This window comes from Schistocerca cancellata, chromosome 10 (assembly GCF_023864275.1).
Source record: "Schistocerca cancellata isolate TAMUIC-IGC-003103 chromosome 10, iqSchCanc2.1, whole genome shotgun sequence".
NCBI lineage: Eukaryota > Metazoa > Arthropoda > Insecta > Orthoptera > Acrididae > Schistocerca > Schistocerca cancellata.
Genome location: NC_064635.1, coordinates 207,541,220 through 207,565,026, shown reverse-complemented (window position 1 = coordinate 207,565,026; position 23,807 = coordinate 207,541,220). Strand labels below are relative to the sequence as shown.

General features: G+C 39.7%; 1 protein-coding gene across 1 annotated transcript in view; it reads left to right on the top strand.

Annotated features, from left to right (window-relative positions):
- Positions 1-23,807, top strand: part of LOC126106296 (ATP-binding cassette sub-family B member 10, mitochondrial-like) — a 114,630-nt gene that overhangs the window by 62,793 nt on the left and 28,030 nt on the right. Inside the window, exons 7-9 of the mRNA XM_049912515.1 lie at positions 10,374-10,663; positions 13,837-14,064; positions 22,551-22,585. Coding sequence (XP_049768472.1) covers positions 10,374-10,663; positions 13,837-14,064; positions 22,551-22,585 — 553 coding nt within the window. The remainder of the gene's footprint in view (positions 1-10,373; positions 10,664-13,836; positions 14,065-22,550; positions 22,586-23,807) is intronic.

Sequence of the window (23,807 nt, the reverse complement as noted above, 5' to 3'; positions counted from 1 at the left end):
TGAGTAGAACACTATCACGCATAAATTACATCTATTTGATGTCGTCTAGAGGTACATTATTGAGTAAATGAAGCACCTCATTTATGAGAATCTGTAGATTTGATTGTCCAGTAAGGAGCGAACAAGGTGATCACAAATGCTTCCACCCCACACATTGATGCTGTAATCAGATAAACCAAAAACAGTTTCCAAGACCATCTGTAAAGAAGAAAGCAAGTACAAATGCACATATAATGAGGCGTGACTACAGGTACATAGGTCTTCAAATAGTTCTCTTCATCGCCCAGAGGTCACAGCACTATTCACGTGATATTTCCCCCTTAAGTTGGTACACGTGTTAGTAGACACCGTGTAACATTTCAAGTCATTCCAGTCAACAGTTGGCTGTAGGCAATTCTTTGAAACAGTTGTAGTGTATGTGGCGTTGAAAATTGGAAAAATCAACGATCGTGCAGTGATTAAATTCTTTGTAAAACAAGATTTAACACCAACCGAAATTAATTTGCAGATTGTAAATGCATATGGCGGCTTCTCACCTTCAGTTTTCACCATGAAGAAATGGGCGGCCGAGTTAAAATGTGACCGTGAAAGCATCCGAGATGGTTCACATGAAGAACACCCAAGATGTGCAAGCACACCAGAAATCAGTGACAAAGTGCATGATACAATTTTGGAAAATTAGTGTATAAAGGTGCTTCAAATTAATAATGCTCTAGGAATATCAAAGGAATATGTCAGTCGCATCTTGCACCAGGAATCGAATGCGAGAAAACTTACTGCAAGATGTGTGCCGCATGTGCTCACTGCATATCACAAATGTATTTGCACAACTCTTTCCAAAAAGTGTTTGATGAATTTTAAGAAAAACAGAAGTAACTTTCTGTGTCAATACATGACAGTGGGTGAAACACAGATTCTGCAGTACACATCTGTATCCAAGCAATACAGTGGAGAGAAGCTGAATCTTGAGTTCCAAAGAAGGCAAAGATGATGCCATTAGTGAGAAAGATTGTGGCATTGGTATTTTGGGATGAGAAAGGAAATTCATTGACTGACTATCTTGAAAAAGGTAAAACAATAACCAGAGATACTTCTCTCAGCTTCTCACAAAACTGGACACAAGCATTCGTGTAAACAGGCCTGGCTTAATAAAGGAAAAAAAATCATCTTCCACCAGGACAATCACCTAACAACAAAAGTGTGTTGGCAGTGGGGAAATTGAGGAATTTGCCCTATGAAGTGCTGGAACATCCACCTATTCCCCAGATTTGGCTCCCTTGGACTTTCATCTGTTCTCAAAACTGAAGTAGTTTCTCACTGGTCAACTCTTTCCATCACATCAAGAAGCATTGTGGCTGTAGGTGGGTACTCTGAAGCACTTCCACAGGAACACTACAGAGTGGGATAATGTGATTGTAACACTGCTGAGTGAAATGTATTGATGTTGGAGGAGATTGCATTAGAAAATAAAAATTCTTTGAAAGCATGAATTGTCATTTTTGCTATCGTACTGAGAACTTTTCAGACTGCCCTCGTAATTCCTTTCGTAGCTCACGGATGAAGGATTTTTGGAACCACATTCGTACTGAATTTTCGTAACGCTTTGCCGTGCGACACGTCCCTTCATTTATTTATCGACGGTCACTCCACTAATTTATCAACACCTTGTAAAAACGTGCATAGATATGCACACAATTACTTCTGCTGCATTGTACCAGCTGAATACACTGTGCCAAAACTGTAGCTCTGCAGCTTGCTTGGAAAGAAGGGTTAGGTGGATTGGAGGGGAGTAATGACGGGGATGGGGAGGGGCTGAAGTACTTCTCACAGTTCTTACACAATGTGACAGGTAGATGTAATTAAACTTCGTTTATTTGAACAAGGAAACTTTGAACACAAACAGACCGCTGTTTCTGATGCAGTACAACAAAAGAAAATAAACATTCCCCAGAAATTCTTAGTAATGTGAAGGAAAAGTTCATCACAAACAACTGTTCTTCAATGAAATGAAAATAGATTCTTGAGAACATAGATTACATTCTCTTGGCCAGTCAATGGTCTATCTTCAGAACAAAGCCTGTATTCAATGTTCTATCTCCTGAGCAGCACGACTTGTCCACTGAGCTGAACACCGAGGCCAGAGAACCCAGTCATGCGAGAGGTGAAGACGATGTCCAATCAGAGGTGGTGTCCAAACGGTGATAGTACATCAGTCGCTGGCAGGCAAAGACGGAACTGGCTCTAGCTGGCTCCACCCGGGCAGGAATACTCGTGCAGCATAAGGTTACAGTTTTCCTGTCGGCTACCGAAGTTGCAGCAGATGCATCAAGAGGTGCCAGTCTTTAGTATCCGTGTCACTTATCTTCTGCGCCCTCTGGCTGGTTACAGGGAGGCCCTGTGGGGCTGAGCCAGATACTGCAGGAACCAGCCTGAATGCAGGGGTTGGGCTGATGATAACCAGCAGTCTAGATGCATCATTGGGTGGCAATGTTGAATGCAAAGCAAAGAGAGAGACCGTGGGTGAGGTAAGGAGGTTGGGGAAGGGTGGTTGAAAACTGGGAGAGAGAAGCAGCTGGCACACAGGATAGGAGTAGGGCACCAGTGAGTGATTACTGGAATCAGACGTGTGGAGTGCACAATGATGTGAATGAGTGGATTGGCTGGGACAGATAGAACAGAGGAAGGGGAGATTGTGGGCAAGGAGTGTGGTGGATTGGCTGGGACAGATAGAACAGAGGAAGGGGAGATTGTGGGCAAGGAGTGTGGGTGCACGATGAGTGAAGTTAGAGTCCTGGGGTGGAGGTGGAGCATGATGTGGAGCAGAAGGCTAACAGTGATTCAGGTCACAAAGATTACTAGCTCAAAGGATGTGCTGTGAGTAAAACTCCCATCAGCACAGTTCACTGAAGCTGAGGTTCCTGGGAAGGATCTAGATGGCACAGTTTGAGGAGCGACTGTTAAAACTGAGCTGCCGTGTTCAGCAGGGTGTTCTGTACTGGATGGTAGACTCTACTTTTGAGTAGCATTTGGTGGTGATTGATCCTTTTGGAGGAGAGCTGGTTTGTAGTCATTCCCACTATGGTGTAATGTCTGCACAGCAATTCATGGCTCTGGAAAAGGATTTGTAAGGTAGCAAAATTCTCTGTCTTGTTTATGTACCATTCAGTAACTCAGCATGTCTATTCTATGGTGGGTAGTTACTGTTACTACTTAAATTATTTACATTCCAGCTGTACTTCCCTCGCCAATTTATTAAGATGGCTGCTAGTCGCGACCAGCGGTAAAGATGTATCATCTAGAAGCGTGTACATTGTATAGCCATGCTTCAGTCCTCGCACCTTAAACTGGATTATTTAATGTTTTATTTGAATTTGGAAGTTAAGATATTTCCATTTTACTTTTTGAGCATATACGGGGCACAGAATTGGATTCTGCTGCTTCTACAATTGCTGGTATACAAGGAATATACCTTAAGTGGTGTATACACTGTTGTAAACCCTCATCACCAGTTTTGTAATGATCTCATTGTTACTGCTGTGGAGGCCAAGTTGCCACAGGTGTTAAGATAAGCCGAGTTTGTGTGTTCGTGAAATGGCTTCTGGTGCAGTACACTGCTAAGACATTTTCCCCCTGCCACTATTACAGGGCTATGCCCCAGGGTCTGGTAACAAGATAGGAGAACAAAGGTTCTACAACACTGTAAAAAATTAGTAACAAAAAGTCACACAAATAAGTTAAAAATGTTTACTTATATTTGTCACTAGTTGAATGTTGAAGTCTGCAACATTGCTTGTAATATAACACAAAAAGACTGCCAATGGCTAAGTGCAAATAATTGTAGGTAGACTTCACAGTACATAGCAAATGCAATTTACAACAACGGTCTGTTCATTTCTAAGAGTTCACTAAACGACATTCCCTGTCTAAGTCAGCCCTCGATGATGATCTCTAACCGGTAGGCAAGAGCTGCTCTTCTATTGTCTGAAAATGCTTCTGTCCCTTGTGTTCTGGTCATTGGTGGATTGTACTCATCCGGCAATTGGCCGAGGCGAAGTCGATATCTTCATCCCCAGTGCCACCCGTGGCGTTGCTGGAACTCGTGCAAGTGATGAGTCTCTATAGTACTGGCACCAGCTCGCATCTTTGTGCCTGTGGTGCTTTTGTCCTGGCTGTGTCTTGTTCACACAGCATACACAAACTTTCCTTGTAATCAAATAGCATCTTGACCTGTCATTCCACAAGTATAAATGTTCTAAGCACTTTCAGTGACAACATACTTACTTGAAAAAATTATTTAAAACAAACAATCTCGTATTGTGGGTCTCTATTGCTTGCATATACTTGATAAAGGACACCTTAATGATACCACTTGCTCCTGAAAAGCATTTATTTGCCATAACATTATTCAGGCATATAGCCCATCATCAGCGGCATACTCTGTGCACGTCTACATTAATTGATGTGTATCCCTAATATAAAATCTTTATGCTGGTTAAAATGATGTTGATCTCTGCGGTTCACAGATTGTTGTGTTTATACTTGGCAGACACGTCGGTTGGTGAAGATATGCGCAGTATATGTAACTCGTGATAGGCTATATGACCAAATGCCAGTCTGGCAAGTAAATAATTTGGAAGTACAACCTGTGATGTACATCATGATATCCTTTACCAAAGTACTCATTTCAGTGGCTTTTCACAAAGTATGTTGTTGTTTTCTACTTATTTTTGTGGTTGAACTGCTTTCTTATCTCCGAAATTGCAGTTTACACATCAGTTTTCAGTACTAAAAAAATTTTCTTTTGAGTAATTTTACTTTCACATATAAATCTTTAAACCTTTTCTAGAAATAACTGCAACCAGTCACCTTTTATGATGGTTCAGTTTTTACTATACCACACCCATCATAAAGTCACCAAGTGACACATTGTTAGATGGTTCACAGTTTTTGATGGTTGATTGCAACATTGTGGGAGTTGTTGGTCAGAGTTAATATTATTCATCAATTTCATCCTGCTGCACAAATCACATAGGAAAACATAGCTTATGTTTTCCAGATACTGTATGTTGGTCACATAACACGACACAAACTTTGTCGCGGGCAACAACTCCCACATGCTCTATATTCTGAAAGACTGGTTGCAGTTATTTCTAAAAATATTTGTTCATCAGTCCAAAACAAAGCATTTTAACTTGACACAGACAACTGTTAGCTGTCAATATACCGACAAAATCAGACTCCATCTAATACACATTTTACAGTACTGTACAATCACGTTTGCAACACTTAAGTAACATTTGGACATCAGCATCAACCATTAGAACACAAAGGTTTAAATTTACATTTTAAATTAAATGTAGAATCAAATGCATCAGTTGTTGTTAATTGCAAAAACAGGCACACTTGACATGTGTCTATTACAGTGCCATGTACCATGAGTGGGAAACAATGGTTTGAGTAAACCATATGTATTTTTTGGTGTAGAATCCAAATAAGCTCTAAAAGAGTGTGTGTATCCATGCAGATGGGATGGTTAGGAGGTTGCCAGATTCAGCACAGACAGACATCTGTATGTCTGCTTTACAAATGAAGGGGTCGGAGAGATATAGTCATAAGCCACATGGAACTAGTTTTGAGATACAGCGAGTTTAAAGTTCCACGGAGGTCTGAAAATGTTTAATACAAAATAGAAACCTTATTTCTACTGCAAACACTTGCTTAATACTTGCGAAGCATGTTGTTAAATAGCCAACTCTCTGAATGCTATAAAATATTATTTTTAGAATGATTCTAATTAAGATGTAGTCAACGGTGGCTTATGACTATATCTCCCAAAAAATTGTTTAAAACATGAAGTATGAATTTGTAAGGAATTATTTTAACTACTCTTACACAGCAACTTGATACAGTTACATCAAAGAAGTGCCTCTACCTCATCATTGTACACGTTATTTCCAGTACATGACCGAAAGAAATCTTGATTTGCTGCAGGTATGTATGGCATAAGAGATAGTACATCATCAATTTCTTTCTGGTTAATTGGTAGTGGCTTTATTGGCAGCTGATATAGATTTGGTTCAACTAGCCTTCCTTTCTTTTTGACACGAATATCCACTGACATGAAAGCTCCTATGTTTGAATAAGAGTGCTTCACACTGAGCTTGAAGGGATCTTCAGACTCAAACTTAAATTGAGTAGCTTCACTGAAATAGTGGGGATCTCCAGATGTGGATTCTGTACGTTTTGAGATCAATGTCTTCAGGCTTTCCAAACTTCTGAAGTCTTCCCTTTCCATTTTAGTTACAATGAAATGTTTTGGACTCGCAGATTTTATTATTTCTGTCCATTCATTTGGAGTGTACGCCATTGGACGTCTGTTTCTTGCATACCGTTCAATGAGACCAAAATCACGATCGCGAGGTAGCATGGTGTGACCTACCACAGGGAAGTAATGCTGGACAGAATCAAATCTTTTGGTAGCAACAAGGGACCTTTCCAAAGCAATAATAGTCCAATTCTTTGCCTGACCCTAGCAGTTGTCTGTGATTATGTGGAGATGTTTTGTCTGAGGATTAGTTATCTCCAAGTACTTCAATAAGCAGCTCCCAACCTCATCTGAACCCCGTCCTCCATCCTTCTCGCTCCACAGAAACATGTAACCCTTATTTGATCCACAGTCGTGGATACCATAGTTGAATGTCCATATTTTCCTCTTGTAAAATGCTGGGCCAACTGTTAGTTTATGTGTGGGAAACGTTTGCTGCATGTCCATTGCTATCACATGATGCTCTTTCGAATTTGCTTTAGCCAGAGCAGTTAAAGACGCAATCATATTTTGTCCTCGGTCAGCCTTTTTGAGATGCAGTTCATATTGTTGTTTCTTTTCTGTGACTTCTTCTGCACATAATTCTGGGTTATTTATTGCAATTAGAAATCCATCTTATTTTGAACATGTGTCACTTTTTGGTAGTTTGAACCCTATGTTAAATTCAGATGCGAAAATTTCTCTGAATTTACTTTCAGATACTGCAGGAACCTGCTTTTCCTTGCAGTATTCTGAGTATAAGCAATCAATTATGAGATCACAATCCAAAAACACTTTATTGGGGTTCTGTTGCCTACTGTAATGACTGTTATATTTCGGTATGGCGTTGAGAAATTCTCTAACACTTTGTACAGCTTCGTCTTGAAATTTATATGGGTAGTTTCCATATTTTCCTGAAAGAAAAAAAGATGAGCTTATATCCAATTCCTAATGGAAATATTTGTATAGTACTCAGTTTGAGTACATCCCTAACTTATAGCACAGAGTAACATACAGACCTCTTCCATCTTCTTTTGGCACTGCAAATCCCAGCTTAATTTGATGTTGCAATTTCCTCACTCTTCGTGCATGTATCTGTAAGCCATGAACCCTTAGGAAAGCTTCCTCAGATCATGACTTCTATTCCGCGTACCCTCACATTATAAGAAAATGTAACACCCCTGGATGATATTTTCTTGGAAATCTTTTTTGGATAGCTTTGAAAGAAATTATGACAAATATAACAAAATGAAATAAATATACAAAATATTAAACCATTTGTATTTAAATAGTGAACAAACCTCCGCTTTTTCGGTTCCATTTTCATACAGCTCATCAGGTAAGTATTCTGGGCATTAAAGTTTCCTATGTCTCAAAATGAATGAAAAATGTTTTCTTCCTCTCCAAGCAGTTTTGTGAAGCATTTATTTAAACAAGAACAGGGACTTCCTATAGTAGCAGCCTGAACAGCCTTGTGGGTTTTTAAAGACTTATACTGCTGATCAGCATTTCGTCGACGTTTTGCTTTATTTTTCTTCCACTGATCAATATTTCGCTTTCTTTTCCGTGAAGGCTTTGGTTTCTCGGGTGATTCTTCATTTATTCTACTTGTTTCAAGCTATAATATGAAGAGCAAAATAGTCTAAGAATTTGCGTGAGATATAGTCATAAGCCACACAAAACATTAAATTTCGCTAAAATCACATTAATGAGAAAATATTTTTTACACATCTTTTGTCTTTGAAACTACATTATTGCACCATTAAGCAGTAATATAAATGTGCCCATCAAGTTTCATCATTAACACACAGGATGGATGTCAAATGCGTTGGCAATGTTGAGAGAAACAAAGTCACAAGCCACAGGAAATTAATTACCAGAAATAAACCGTTCTGTATACTTCCCGAAACATCATCTGAGCTGGAACTGCTGGCCGATGGATGCCAAGATTCATCCCTGTCAGGATCCAAAGGGTAAAGCTCTTCACTTCCACTACTGTCTGTGTCAAATATGCGTTGAAGACCCAAAGACGCTTCAGACGTTCCTGACCAACCTGCCATTTTGCCGTGGCTTGTGACTATGTATCTTCTGAAACTACTACCATATGGCACAGCATAGAACTGCACTCCGTCAGAGCCTACCATCTGTTGCAGTAGTACGGAAAGTTTTGAACATATTGCGAAGAAGACATTATTAAGAACGCCGCAACATGAAAAACTCAATTTCATGAAAGTTGTGGCTTATGACTATATCTCTCCGAGCCCTTCAAATATTAACTTTCCCCTAGAAAATTTATTTCAAACAATGAGTCATCTTCAAGATATTTAGTTGTCTCAAATTAAAACAAACACACTGTGTGTATTGGTACCCCTAGGCTCCTGAAATGTCTTTGACAAGATGTTCAGTTAAAAATTTTACACAATATTCTTGCTGCACACTTCTGTAGAATAAACACTTATTTCTACCTAAGCTACAGTATCCCAGAAGATTATGCCATATGACAGAATTTGGTGTAATAATGCAACATATGCTAGCAAACTTGTAAAATGCGGGAACTTTTAGAACTACAGGAATTTTTCATTGTTTCAGTTTTCAGTTAAATTTTTATAATTTTGACCGGTAACAACTGACACTCCAACAAAGAATTTTATTTTAGCCCACTACAGCACAATAATACTGCAGCAATAAAACATAAACAAGAGAATAACACCGAAATAAAGCTTCAGTTGCAGAGAAAATGCACCACGTACAACAACAAAACACAGTGTGCACACAACTGTCTGCTGACGACAAAATGTGTCACAGACAGTGCAATACTTCATAACAAAAAACTGCTTTGGATGCATCTTTCTTGTGTGCCCCATTTTGAAGAGTGTGACACCATAACTGTTTACATTTCAAACAGTTGGTGGGAAAATATAGCGAATGGTGGTTTGAGAAGCGTTACTTTAAAAGCAAATTTTCTTTCAAGCCAGATGAATTATGTTACATATGAGAATGTGGGATGAATTTCTTAAATCACAGAGCATTAGACTGTCATTCAAAATTTAACCCTGAGGACCAGGCACTTAGAAAAATTTCGGGTCCAAAAGCTCAGCCATTTGTGCCATTACGTAAAATTTTACTGGCACATTCGTGTTTCATATCTTAAAGGATAACACAGGCTAAGAAAAGATCAAGTTAGAAGGTTAGTTTGTCATATTTATGTTATGTTTTCATATTGATAAATATTATATGTACAAGCTTAGCTTCTTTTGTAGCTATATGTATTCAAATTAATGTAAACCATTAACTTTCCCCATTTGTGTGTTCGTGCTACTTACCAGTGATGTTGCTAATGGCTAACTATATCACATGCTCTATGGCTCTGGATATCTGCTGTCATTGGCTGGCGAGATCTCATGACTTGAGCTATAATTATCTAACAAAAGCGTGTCACAATCGAAATTTCAGTACTTCGGTAGGTATCATGTTGTATTTGGTGGAATTTGTGTTAATATGTTTGAAATATGAAAATATGCACCGTAAATGTTGCGCGCATCTTTACAAAACATGTTGTTTCGTGCTGGGTTTCGTATCCTAAAGTACTGGGAATTTCTATTCCGGTATATTAGGGCTCACTATTCAAAGGATTGATAAGTTCTAATAGCATCGAGGGAAAGTATATTGTCACTTGACGTGGAAAAAATGTACTTTCACCCAGGAAAAAGTGAATTTTCACCTGCGGAAAAGTGTATTTTTAACTGGGAAATACGGTTTTCATATATATATATATATATATATATGCTCCCCCCCCCCCCCTTTCCGCATATACACCCTGTTACAGTTAAAATGACAACCGTGGTCCGACCTACATATGTTTGCTTCTCAGTGTAACATACTCTTCACAGTAAATAAAACAAACCCACTGATGACAGGCCAACAAGAACCTAAACATGCTTGGATAAAAGTGGAAACAAATAATTGTGTCTGCTCGATGTGGCATCATAGGAGGACTTTATTGTTAAGTGGACAGTGATGTAAGTAGTGAGCTTCATGATTGTTTTGCGACAAGAGTATCTCATTTCAGGTGGTCTGACTCCTGCGGCAGCCCCAGTCGGGAATATCGTGTTCAAGGATGTCCATTTCTGCTACCCCGTGCGTCGAGAGAGTCCCGGCGTGTTCCGGGGGCTCAGCCTGAAAGTGCCCGCCGGCCAGATCACGGCACTGGTCGGGGCGAGTGGCTCGGGCAAGAGCACAATCGCTTCACTGTTGTTAAGGCTTTATGACCCCGATGGCGGATGCATTCTGCTCGACGGCGAGGACACCCGCCACCTGGATCCTCAGTGGCTGCGTTCTCATATAGGCACTGTCAGTCAGGTAATGAAAGTGTACTTGCATCAATTCATACAGTGATACTTGCTTACATAATTGTTATGTACTTGAAAATGTAGCATCCATCTTAGGCGAAATTAGTGCCAATTTTTTTCTCCATCTTTTGTAAATGATAAGACATACTAATTTAAAAGGTTACTCCGATTTAAAGTGATTCACAATGTTATCTTTCTTTCCCATCCTATTCGATAATTAAAAATCTGCAGAACATTGATCTCGAATCTGTAATGTATAAGCCCTGATAAGCATATTGCAGAGTCCATTTGTCAGTGTTTGTAGGTGTGTCCCATACTTGACAGTGCTGAAGATAAAATGAGTGGTTTACTGAGAGTAGAAATGGAACCGAAAATAATTATATTTGCCCTTTAGGGGAAGATGCTCTGTGTGGTCGAAACACGCTGACTAGTTTTTGTTTTGTAGTCGCTAGTATGGGCACATTAATATGGAAGTCAGTTCAGAGTATAAACAAATGACAACGTAGACCGTCTGTGGGGACAGGAGTGGAACAGAGTAGAGGAACAAGCTCCACCTCCCTCTCTCATGGCAACCAGTCGACACCTGTGTTCTAACTGTGATGTGGTCATAGGGATCATCTATCCATTCAGCTGTTGTGAGAGCTGAACTTGAACCTTATGATGTACCAGGATTGTCTCTTGACTCATTTCAAAACAAAAAAGGGAACAACAAGCAACACGAAACTCAAAGCAAAGCAGAGTCACAAAATATTTGGTAACTGGTACTGCACAATTCCTTGAATTCAAACAACCTCCCCAGCTAAAGCTGCCACATTAGTGTGTCCACAATACCAAGTTCATCAAGCAGCCAAACATATGTCTTTATTTGTTCTAAGCTACTAGGTGCCGCAGCTGTGTTGGCATATGCGGATTTGTATCTAATAGAGATCATTCAAATGGTGTGCATCACAGAGCATATCTTACACCTTTTAGATGCTCTGACTACAATTGTGTACATTTGTATTTAGTGCGTATTAGCTGCAACAGAAATATTTTTCCTCGGCTGAAACATCATGTACCATACATACGAGGGGCGTTCGAAAAGTCTGTGCAAAAATAAAAGCTGCTTCTGTGTTTGGAGTAAACCTTTTTTATTTTTTGACATAGTCTCCTTTTAGACTTACACTTCGTCCAATGCTGTTCTGATTTGTTGATCCCTTACGAATAATAGGAATTGTGCAGTCTGCAAAATAGCTATTAGTTGCTGCAGTCATCTCCTCATTTGAATAAAATCTTTGTCCTGCCAGTCATTTCTTCAAATTGGGGAACAAGTAGTAGTCCGAGGGAGCCAAGTCTGGAGAATAGGGGGGATGTGAAATGAGTTGGAATCCTATTTCCATTAATTTTGCGACCACAACTCCTGAGTTGTGTGCTGGTATGTTATCGTGATGGAAAAGGATATTTTTGCGATCCAATTGCTGGTGTTTTTCTTGCAGCTCGATCCAATAATGATGAATAATATGCACTTGTAATAGTTTTACCCTTTTCAAGATAGTCGATGACGATTATTCCTTGCGAATCCCAAAAGACAGTCACCATAACCTTTCCAGCCGAAGGAATAGTCTTCGCCTTTTTTTTTGTGCAGATTCTGCCTTGGTAACCCATTGTTTAGATTGTTTTTTCATCTCTGGAGTATAGTAATGTATCCATGTTTCATCCACAGTGATGAAATGACGCTTAAAGTCATGCAGGTTCTTCCTGAACAGCTGCAAACCATCCTTGCAACACTTCACACGATTCCATTTTTGGTCAAGCGTGAGCAATCGCAGAACCCATCTTGCCGATAGCTCTCTCATGTCCAAATGTTTATGCAAAATATTATGTACCCATTCATTCGAGATGCCCACAGCACTAGCAATCTCGTGCACCTTAACTCTTCTGTCATTCATCACCATATCATGGATTTTATCAATGATTTCTGGAGTCTTAATGTCCACAGGGCATCCAGAACATTCAGCATCACTTGTGCCCATATGGCCACTCTGAAAATTTTGAAACCACTTGTAAACTGTTCTAATCAAAGGTGCAGAGTCACCGTAATGTTTATCAAGCTTCTCTTTAGTCTACTGAGGCATTTTGCTTTCATAAAGTAATGTTTGATCACCACACGAAATTCTTTTTCGTCCACCTTTTGACAATCACTCGACTTCCTTGATTAACACGAATTCGAAACACAAAGAAACAGACCAATATGGCTGAAACTTGGTGTGTGTTCTTTCCAAAGATGCTACTAACTAAACATGACCTTGATACGCACCGTTGGTGCCATCTCTCCAACTTCGCACGGACTTTTCAAATGCCCCTTGTATATATGACTCGTAAATCCTCTCATAATGCACAATTGCTCCCCTCTATAGCAGGCGTCACTGTAAAAATATCAACAAGTGAATGTAGCAGTGTGCAGCAGCATGTACCTGCCAGAATTAAATGAAGTTGTTGGTTCGTTATACTCCAATGTATAATTTGAATATTATCAGTGTTATTTTGCATGGTAATTATTGAATTATAAATATATTTATTAATGTTAGTCCATAAAAAGGAGCCAAATGTTCAAAGCATGTATTGAAAACCGGTGCACATACTTATATAAATCGTGCATAAAAAAAATCATGTTGAGCATAAATGAACGTTTTCCTGCCTCCAGAAAAAATCCAGGTCTGAAAGGGTTAAAAGTGCACTGATAAGTCATTGAATTCATTCATAGGTATATTCTTCATTTTGAAAATACATTCTTATGCACATTTTTATTCACACTTGGACTTCACCAGCATGCAATACCAGTAACCGAAAATTTGTTACATTTTCGCATTTGTCTGCAGAAGAAAGATATTGCAAATTATTTCTGATAAAATAGTTCACCTTTATGCAATTTGCTGTGAAATAGCATTTATTAGGTAATTTTGCATTTGTAGGTAGGTTTTGAATCCTTGTTCACATTTATTGCAAATATGAATTTTCAGGTCCCTAATTATTATGATCTGTGTCATTGACAAAGCCCATTTCATTGCAAAATGATCAATGATCAATGAAGATTCTTCATTCATTTTCACCAATTTAATTTAATATTAATGTCTGTGAAGAATATGCCTAAGTACGAGACAGGGCAGTGTGGCTCTAGCACCTGAATTTCGATGCTTATTTCAGGAACCAGTCCTATTCTCGTGCAGTGTCAGGGAGAACATCCTGTACGGTGCAAATGACCCTGCTTCAGTGACGGAGGACCAGTTGAAGTGGGCTGCCCAGGAAGCCAATGCACTCACCTTCATCCAGAAGCAGCTGCCCGAAGGCTTCGACACACCAGTTGGGGAGCGTGGAGTGGCTCTCTCGGGCGGACAGAAGCAGCGTGTGGCTATTGCCCGCGCACTCATCAAGGTAGATTTTCTCTTCTGTGTTTCATGAAGCATATTTAAAGTTGTTACTTAGATGTTTCTTGTGAGTAGTCAGCTGTTTTACTAATTTTTGCTGCCTCCTATTCTTCCTGCCTGACAATACCTCATACACAAACATCACCAGTTGCTTGGTTTGAAAATTCCAGTCTGTCTAATCGTCTTTCCAGGGCTAGTGTAATTATGTGTCGATACCTTGGCAGATAGTCGTGTCGCACACAAGAGACACACAATAATACCATGTAACGCCACCTCTAGCCTTGGGGATGACCCTTAACTCCCAACCAACCTTGTGAATGAACTCAATTTGGCAAGGAAGGTATGCCATATTCATATGAGCCCATTAATTGATGATTTAATCCCATACACTTACTACACTGAAGCGTCAAAGGAACTGGTACAGACATGTGTATTCAGAGATATATAAACAGGCAGAATCTGGCACTGTGGTTGGCAGCGCCTGTATAAGATAGCAAGTGTCTGGTGCAGTTGTTAGATTGGTGACTGTTGCTACAATGGCAGGTTATCAAGATTTACATGAGGTTGAACATATTGTTAAGCTCGGCACACAAGTGATGGGACACAGCACCTCCGAGGTAGTGATGAAGTGGGGATTTTGCTGTACGACCATTTCACAAGTGTACTGTGAATTTCAGGAAAGTGGTAAAATATTAAATCTTTGATGTTGCTGCAGCTGGAAAAAGATCCTGCAAGAACAGGACCAATGACGACTGAAGAGAATCGTTCAACGTGACAGCAGTGCAACCCTTCCGCAGATTGCTGCAGATTTCAATGCAGGACCATCAGCAAGAGTCAGTGTGCAAACCATTCAACAAAACATCATCGATATGGGCTTTCGGAGCTGAAGGCCCTCTTGTATACCCTTGATGACTCCACGACATAAAGATTTACACCTCCCCTGAGCCCGTCAACACCGACATTGTGCTGTTAATGACTGGAAACATGTTGCCTGGTCAGATGAGCCTCGTTTCAAATTTATCGAGTGGATGGAGACAATCTTGTGAATCCATGGACCTTGCATATCAGCAGGAAACTGTTCAAGCTGATGCAGGCTCTGTAATGGTGGGGGGCATCTGCAGTTGGAGTGATACGGGACCCCTGATAGGTCTAGATATTACTGACAGGTGATGCATTTGTAAGCATTCTGTCTGATCACCTTCAGCCATTCATGTCCATTGTGCATTCCGGTGGACTTGAGCAATTCCAGCTAGACAATGTGACACTACACACATCCAAAATTGCCACAAGTGGCTCTAGGAACATTATTCTGAGTTTAAACTCGTCTGCTGGCCACCAGACTCTCCAGACATATACATTATTGAGCATATCTGGGATGCCTTGCAACGTGCTTTTCAGAAGAGATCTCCACCCATCATACTTGTAAGGATTTGTGGACTACCCTGCAGGATTCATGTATCAGTTTCCTCCAGCACTAATTCAGACATTAGTTGAGTCCATGCCATGTCTTGTTGCGACACTTCTGCGTGCTCACAGGGACCCTACACAACATTAGGCAGGTGTACCAGTTTCTTTGGCTCTTCAGCCTACATTGTTGAGATGTCAATGGCTATGTTTTGCCTTTTGTTCCAAACAGTCTCAGACATTTTCCATGGGATTAAGATCCAATGATTTCACAGATCAGTCGAGGTGCATTAGGGGGCTCGAGCGTTCATCGAACTGGGAATGTATGTGTGCAGCCCTGTGAACCCGAAGACGGAAGTGCCTGTAGCTTACTCACCTCAAAGACTAGAAGAAGGGCAACATTTGGGCTCTGAGAATAGTGAGAGAAAAAAAAAAAGGGTTCCTGTTAATGATAAGCTGAATAAGTGGGCCCATGTCAATGTATAAACATTGCCCCCGAAAAATCAGAAAATTGGTTCTGGGTGGAAATATGCCATACATCATCAGATTCAACATCTCATTTGGCTGTTTGGGTAGTTGACACCTAGCATCTTTTGAAAAGAAGTCAACTTGTTGGACCACATTATATGAATCAAGTCAGCAACTGTTCAGTTTTCATCATGTGAGGCCAATTCAGGACATACTGTTTCTTTTGCAGTGTTGACTCAGAAGCTGATCAGGATCACCCTGCATTCACTGATAGCAGTAATTCCTCTCAGACTTGAAACTGTCCTAACACGATAGATCCTTACAGCCATTCTTTCACGTCTCCACATCAACCCATCTTATTATGCTAATTCTAGACAAGTAACTGGCACACTTACATCTGTATCAGTGCTGCAAATACTATTGTGAAGTGCATGACAGAGGATACTTCAACTTCTGTCAATTATTAGAGCTATTTCCCATCCCATTCACTTATGGAGCACAAGAAGAATGACTGTCAACACCTGTGTGCACACTTCAGTTGTAATCCTTGTTCTCATGACCCCTGTGGGAGCAATATGTAGGAAGTTGTACTATATTACTAAAATCATCTCTTAAAATCGGTTTTAGAAGCTTTGGAACTGGGCTTTCATGGGATAGTTTTGTGTCTCTCTTAGATGGTATGTACAAAGAGAAGGGCAGCACGAATAGTCACAGGTTTGTCTGACCCACAGGGGAGTGTCACAGAGATGTTGAAAGAACTGAACTGAACTGGCAGACACTGCCATGACTTATGCCAGCATTGGACTGTCACATGAGCAGCTGGTACCAGTAGTACACTTGAGTTGAATATACCCTGGTACAACTGGTAAGTCTGGGGAAAACCTGGGAATTTTTAGAATTGTGGAATTTTTTAATTATTTTAGTTTTCAGTTAAATTTTGGTCTAATAAGAACTAATACTGTAACAAATAATTTTACTTCAGCCTACTACTGCAGAATAATACTGCAGCAATAAAATATAAATAAGAGAATAATATCAAAATAAAACTTAGTTGCAAAGAAAATGCACCATTTACAATACAAAACACAGTGCACACACAAGCGTTTGCCAGCAGCAAAATGTCTCAAAGGCTTTAGGATGAAGACTATGCAACACTTAATAACAACAAGCTGCTTTCAATGAGTGTGACATGACAACTTTTCATTTTTCTAACACCTTGCAGGAAAATATTGATTTGAGAAGTGTTACTTCCGAAGTAAATTTCTTTTTACGCAAGATGAATTATGTTAAGTTTGATAATGTGTGATAGATTTCTTAAATCACAGAGCACTAGACTCTCATTCGAAATTTAACAGTTTGAGGACCAGCCACTTAAAAAAATTTGTCTCAGAAGACCAGCCATTTATGCCATTATTTAAAATTTTACTGACACATTTATGTTTGGTATATCTTAAAGAGTAACACACACTAAAAAGACCAAGCTTCAAGGTTGGGTTTTCATTTTTTATTTTAGTCCTTTCAAGGATTGCAACCAAAAATGATAGCAAAACTAATAATTATCCTTCAGCCAGCTAACACATGCAATGTTTGGCAAAGGGCACTGAAATTTGGAATCGTCCTTGTCAGAAATATTCAGCTACTGCAATTTAAGCTGTACTCTTAGGATCCTGCCAATTTTGACAAGCAGTATTATGTATGAAAGTTTAGCTGTCTGAACATTAATTTAAACCATTAACTTTTCGATTTGTGTGTTCATGCTACTTAAGTAGCTATTGCTATTGGCTGACTAATCATGCATTATATGCTATGAATATCTGTTATTGTTGGCCGGTGAGATCATGTGACATGAGCTATGATTGGCTGACAAAAGCACATTGTGCAGCACATTCTTGATTTCATTGCTTTGGAAGCTACCATGATATATTTGACTTCCATGTTTATACATTTGTAATTTGAAAATATGCAGTGTACATGCTGCCGTGCACCAAAGATCTTTTCAAAACTTGTTGTTTTTTGCTGGATTTCATTTCCTAAAGTGCCAGGAAGATCTATGCCAATGTATAAAACCTTCACCATTCAAAGGGCTTACAAGTTTTACAGCTCCAAGGAAAAGTATATTGTCATTTAACATGGAAATGTATTTCCACCTGGGTTATGGTGTATCTTCACCTGTGTAAAATTGTATTTTTATCCAAAAAAGTGCATTTTTAATGGAGAAAGCAGGGAAAAGTCTGGATTTTTGTTCTTTTTTTTTCCGTGTATCGACCTCCGCTATCGGGTGGAAAAATGTAGGTCCCCCTGAATAGGTTAGGCATGCACTACATGCAGGAAGCAGCTACAAGTGTAGCGGAGTACCTGTGGAGTGCACATGTGGGTTTTTTAGGTTAGAGAATTCTCTGCCTAGGCCCGACAAGACGCCCCCTGAGACGCGGCAAGGTAGGAGTAGGCAAAATGCAACAGGGAATAACAATATTAATGTGCTAATAGTAAACTGCAGGAGCGTCTATTGAAAGGTCCCAAAACTGTTCTCATTAATAAACGGTCACAATGCCCACATAGTACTAGGTACAGAAAGTTGGCTGAAACCAGATGTAAACAGTAATGAACTTCTAAACTCAGATTGGAATGTATACCGCAGAGACAGGTTGGACAGTGAAGGGGGAGGTGTGTTTATAGCAATAAGAAGTGCAATAGTATCGAAGGAAATTGACGGAGATCCGAAATGTGAAATAATTTGGGTTAAGGTCACAGTTAAAGCAGGCTCAGACATGGTAATTGGATGTCTCTATAGGCCCCCTGGCTCAGCAGCTGTTGTGGCTGAGCACCTGAAGGATAATTCGGAAAATATTTCGAGTAGATTTCCCCACCATGTTATAGTTCTGGGTGGAGATTTTAATTTGCCGGATATAGACAGGGAGACCCAAACGTTTATAACGGGTGGCAGGGACAAAGAATCCAGTGAAATTTTTTTTAAGTGCTTTATCTGAAAACTACCTTGAGCAGTTAAACAGAGAACCGACTTGTGGCGATAACTTATTAGACCTTCTGGTGACAAACAGACCCGAACTATTTGAAACAGTTCACATAGAACAGGGAATCTGTGATCATAAAGCGGTTACTGCATTGATGATTTCAGCCGTAAATAGAAATATTAAGAAAGGCAGGAAGATTTTTCTGTTTAGCAAAAGCGACAAAAAGCAGATTTCAGAGTACCTAATGGCCCAACACAAAAGTTTTGTCTCAAGTACAGATAGTGTTGAGGATCAGTGGACAAAGTTCAAAACCATCGTACAATATGTGTTAGATGAGTATGTGCCAAGCAAGATTGTAAGAGATGGAAAAGAGCCACTGTGGTACAACAACCGAGTTAGAAAACTGCTGCGGAAGCAAAGGGAACTTCACAGCAAACATAAACAAACAAAGCCAAAGCCTTCCAGACAAACGAAAATTACCCGAAGCGAAATGTAGTGTGAGGAGGGCTATGCGAGAGGCATTCAATGAATTTGAAAGTAAAATTCTATGTACTGACTTGGCAGAAAATCCTAAGAAATTTTGGTCTTACATCAAACCAGTAGGTGGATCAAAACAAAATGTCCAGACACTCTGTGTCCAAAATGGTACTGAAACAGAGGATGACAGACTAAAGGCCGAAATACTAAATGTCTTTTTCCAAAGCTGTTTCACAGAGGAAGGCTGCACTGTAGTTCCTTCTCTAGATTGTCGCACAGATGACAAAATGGTAGATATCGACATAGACGACAGAGGGATAGAGAAACAATTAAAATCGCTCAAAAGAGGAAAGGCCGCTGGACCTGATGGGATACCAGTTCGATTTTACACAGAGTACGTGCAGCGGTGTACTGTAGGTCTCTAGAAGAGCGTAGCATTCCAAAGGATTGGAAAAGGGGCAGAGGTCATCCCCGTTTTCAAGAAGGGACGTCAAACAGATGTGCAGAACTATAGACCTATATCTCTAACGTCGATCAGTTGTAGAATTTTGGAACACGTATTATGTTCGAGTATAATGACTTTTCTGGAGACTAGAAATCTACTCTGTAGGAATCAGCATGGGTTTCGAAAAAGACAATCGTGTGAAACCCAGCTCGTGCTATTCGTCCACGAGACTCAGAGGGCCATAGACACGGGTTCCCAGGTAGATGCCGTCTTTCTTGATTTCCGCAAGGCGTTCGATACTGTTCCCCACAGTCGTTTAATGAACAAAGTAAGAGAATATGGACTATCAGACCAATTGTGTGATTGGATTGAAGAGTTCCTAGATAACAGAACGCAGCGTGTCATTCTGAATGGAGAGAAGTCTTCCGAAGTAAGAGTGATTTCAGGTGTGCCGCAGGGGAGTGTCATAGGACCGTTGCTATTCACAATATACATAAATGACCATATGGATGACATCGGAAGTTCACTGAGGCTTTTTGCGGATGATGCTGTGGTATATCGAGAGGTTGTAACAATGGAAGATTGTACTGAAATGCAGGAGGATCTGCAGCGAATTGACGTATGGTGCAGGGAATGGCAATTGAGTCTCAATGTAGACAAGTATAATGTGCTGCAAATACATAGAAAGAAAAATCCCTTTTCATTTAGCTACAATATAGCAGGTCAGCAACTGGAAGCAGTTAATTCCATAAATTATCTGGGAGTAAGCATTAGGAGTGTTTTAAAATGGAATGATCATATAAAGTTGATTGTCGGTAAAGCAGATGCCAGACTGAGATTCATTGGAAGAATCCTAAGGAAATGCAATCCGAAAACAAAGGAAGTAGGTTACAGTATGCTTGTTCGCCCACTGCTTGAATACTGCTCAGCAGTGTGGGATCCGTACCAGATAGGGTTGATAGAAGATATAGAGAAGATCCAACGGAGAGCAGCGCGCTTTGTTACAGGATCATTTAGTAATCGCGAAAGCGTTATGGAGATGATAGATTAAACTCCAGTGGAAGACTGCAGGAGAGACGCTCAGTAGCTCGGTACGGGCGTTTGTTGAAGTTTCGAGAACATACCTTCACTGAGGAGTCAAGCAGTATATTGCTCCCTCCTACGTATATCTCGTGAAGAGACAATGAGGATAAAATCAGGGAGATTAGAGCCCACACATAGGCATACTGACAATCCTTCTTTCCACGAACAATACGAGACTGGAATAGAAGGGAGGACCGATAGAGGTAGTCAATGTACCCTCCGCCACACACCGTCAGGTGGCTTGCGGAGTATGGATGTAGATGTAGATGTACATACACCATGTATACATCTACAGAATTCTATACTTCGCAGAGCATCCAATGTTATCCACTCAGCTGTTCAAACTGTGAGCATTAACAGCCGTCTAACATTTCCTTAAGTACACCCAAAGCAACTTTCACATCCAGTGATTTCTCCCCATTAAAATGGCATGCTAGGTTCTAGCTGTTAAAGTTTCCTCGATCCGGTATTCTATAAAATTATGATATGTTCACTAGGTAGCAAACATTTCCTTATTGCCCTTTCACTTTTGTTATTCTCTGTCGGTTTCATAGATTTTTCATCTACTTTTGTACTTCATTCCTATTCTCCACAGCATTTCAGACATTGTACTCCTCCTTACTTTATTAAGTACTTCTCTAACTCAACAAATCCTAGTTTTTCTTTACTCATCTTGCCGCTCCCTCATTTAATCTTTGTTTGCTTCTACCTATTGTCCCTAATCTGCAGTTAGTAAGTGTAAAATGTCGGCTATTTATTAGTTTTCATATTTTTCGACATACATCATTATTTAGTAATATAATGACAATGCTTTTCTAGCAATCTGTTTATGAATCATCTGTGTTTTTTTGGCACAATATCCAATACCTCCCACTGATTATAGTGACAGAAGAAATGTTGTCAATTGTTGTGGACTAACTTGAGCTCAAGCTATTAATAGATTGCCTTCTGTGTCAACATTCTCACCTTCTTCTTCCAGGGTCTGGGAAAGTTGTTCTCTGCTGTGATAGCTTAGGTATGCTCGTGCCGTTCATTGTTTCATGTTGCATTTCCTCAGTGCTTGTCCTCAGGAAGTGAAATGCTAGTAATGCCAATATACACATTTTTTTAAAAACCCTACCTTCCAGAGGAAGGAAAGAGGGATAGGTTTTGGGAGATTGGCAGAGGAGGACAAGTCATTTAAACCCAAGTTAAGAGGGGACCCACCTGTTGTGAAGTCAAGAGGATATTAATATACTTTACTTAATTGAAGTATTTGCTAATTTATTCATGGTGGGTTTTCTTCCCTCTGTGTCTGCTTTCATTCTGTGTATGGTAGCCTGTTTAGTGTGAGTTGTTTTTATTTATTACATTCCCCTCTTACACTGAGTTACCCTCAGTCCATGTAGTTCTCATTGTGCTGCAAACTAATCATGATGCTACCCCAAATAATAAAGTTAATCTTCCTGTCTTGTCTTTAATCCCTCCTTGCTCCTCCTATAAAAAGCTTATACAGTCGGTAGTAATTCCAACCATTTTTAACAGATCCTCAAAATATAAATTCATTCCATACATGAATAGAGTTTCATTCCTCTAAATGAGATGTGCTATTTGACAACTGCATGATTGACCGTGCTAAATTTTCCTTTTCCTTTTCTGTTTCAGAATCCTCGAATCTTGGTGCTAGATGAGGCAACAAGGTAAGTAAAGTTTTCACTTGTGTTTGTCATAATTTCTGGATGTAATATGTCCCAGTATTGATTAGTTGATAGATACAACTAGTTGCCACAATTACTTAGAATGCAACTCTTGGGAAACTGAAAAGCCATTATGAAATGTTTCAGGAACTAGCAGTGGAATGGGTTGAAAGTGAAGAAATAGAGACGTAAATAATATTGTGTTGATTTTCCTATTTGAGGGCATAATTTTTAGTGAAACTGAATGAAAAACAAAAATTTTAATTGTTTAGAGACAGCCTACATTATGTTAGCAGATATACCTGAAATAAAGCAATTTTCAATGCTCAAGCCTCAAGTTATGATGTTCGAGACATTCGTCATAAATCTATGTTGACACGCTCCACATCCAGGGTGAGCTCATTCAAATATGGATCCAGAGAACACACAGTCAACAAATAAAACCAAAGTAATTAATAGACAGGCAGTTTTCCTCACAACAGCTGTGATACACACATTTGTAGGCTTTTGGAGTTTTCCTAACTTTGTGCATGCAGATATATGGGCTTTCCTTCTTCCTTCTCTCCATTTGCAAGTGGGACAAAAAAGAATGCAGTGGCACAAAATGCAAGTGACTGGCAGAGTATTTACGTAAATGTAGATACCGTATTTACTCCAATCTAAGCCGCACTTTTTTTTCGCTTTTTGTAATCCAAAAAACCGGCTGCGGCTTAGAATCGAGTGCAAAGCAAGCGGAGGTTCTGAAAAATGTTGGTAGGTGCCGCCACAACTAACTTCTGCCGTCGAATATATGTAGCGCTACACAGGCATGCTTTGTAGGCACAAAGATAAATACTGGTGCCAAAACCTCTATGCCAGTAAAAAAAAAAAAGGAGGGTGCAAGACGAGCTTTTTTTCTCCGCCCCAAGTTTCGACCACTGCATTTTCATACATTATCCAACGAAGTAAATACAAATTCCGTATTGTTCATCTTCGAATGTAGCAGAATTTCAATGTACTATGGAAATCCGACTGGCAAGACTGTTTGGGATGTTTGTCAATATGGCCAACTCTACGTTCTCAATTTTTTCCTACCTGTGAGAAGAGATGGTTCCTAATAGGAACCTGATGAAATGTAAATCACATGCAGTATTCTCTTCACCATAAGAATAATACGAATATAAACATTTTGCCATGTATTCTTTCATGTTTGCTGGTATCTCATTTAAATCCTGTCTGCCTAATA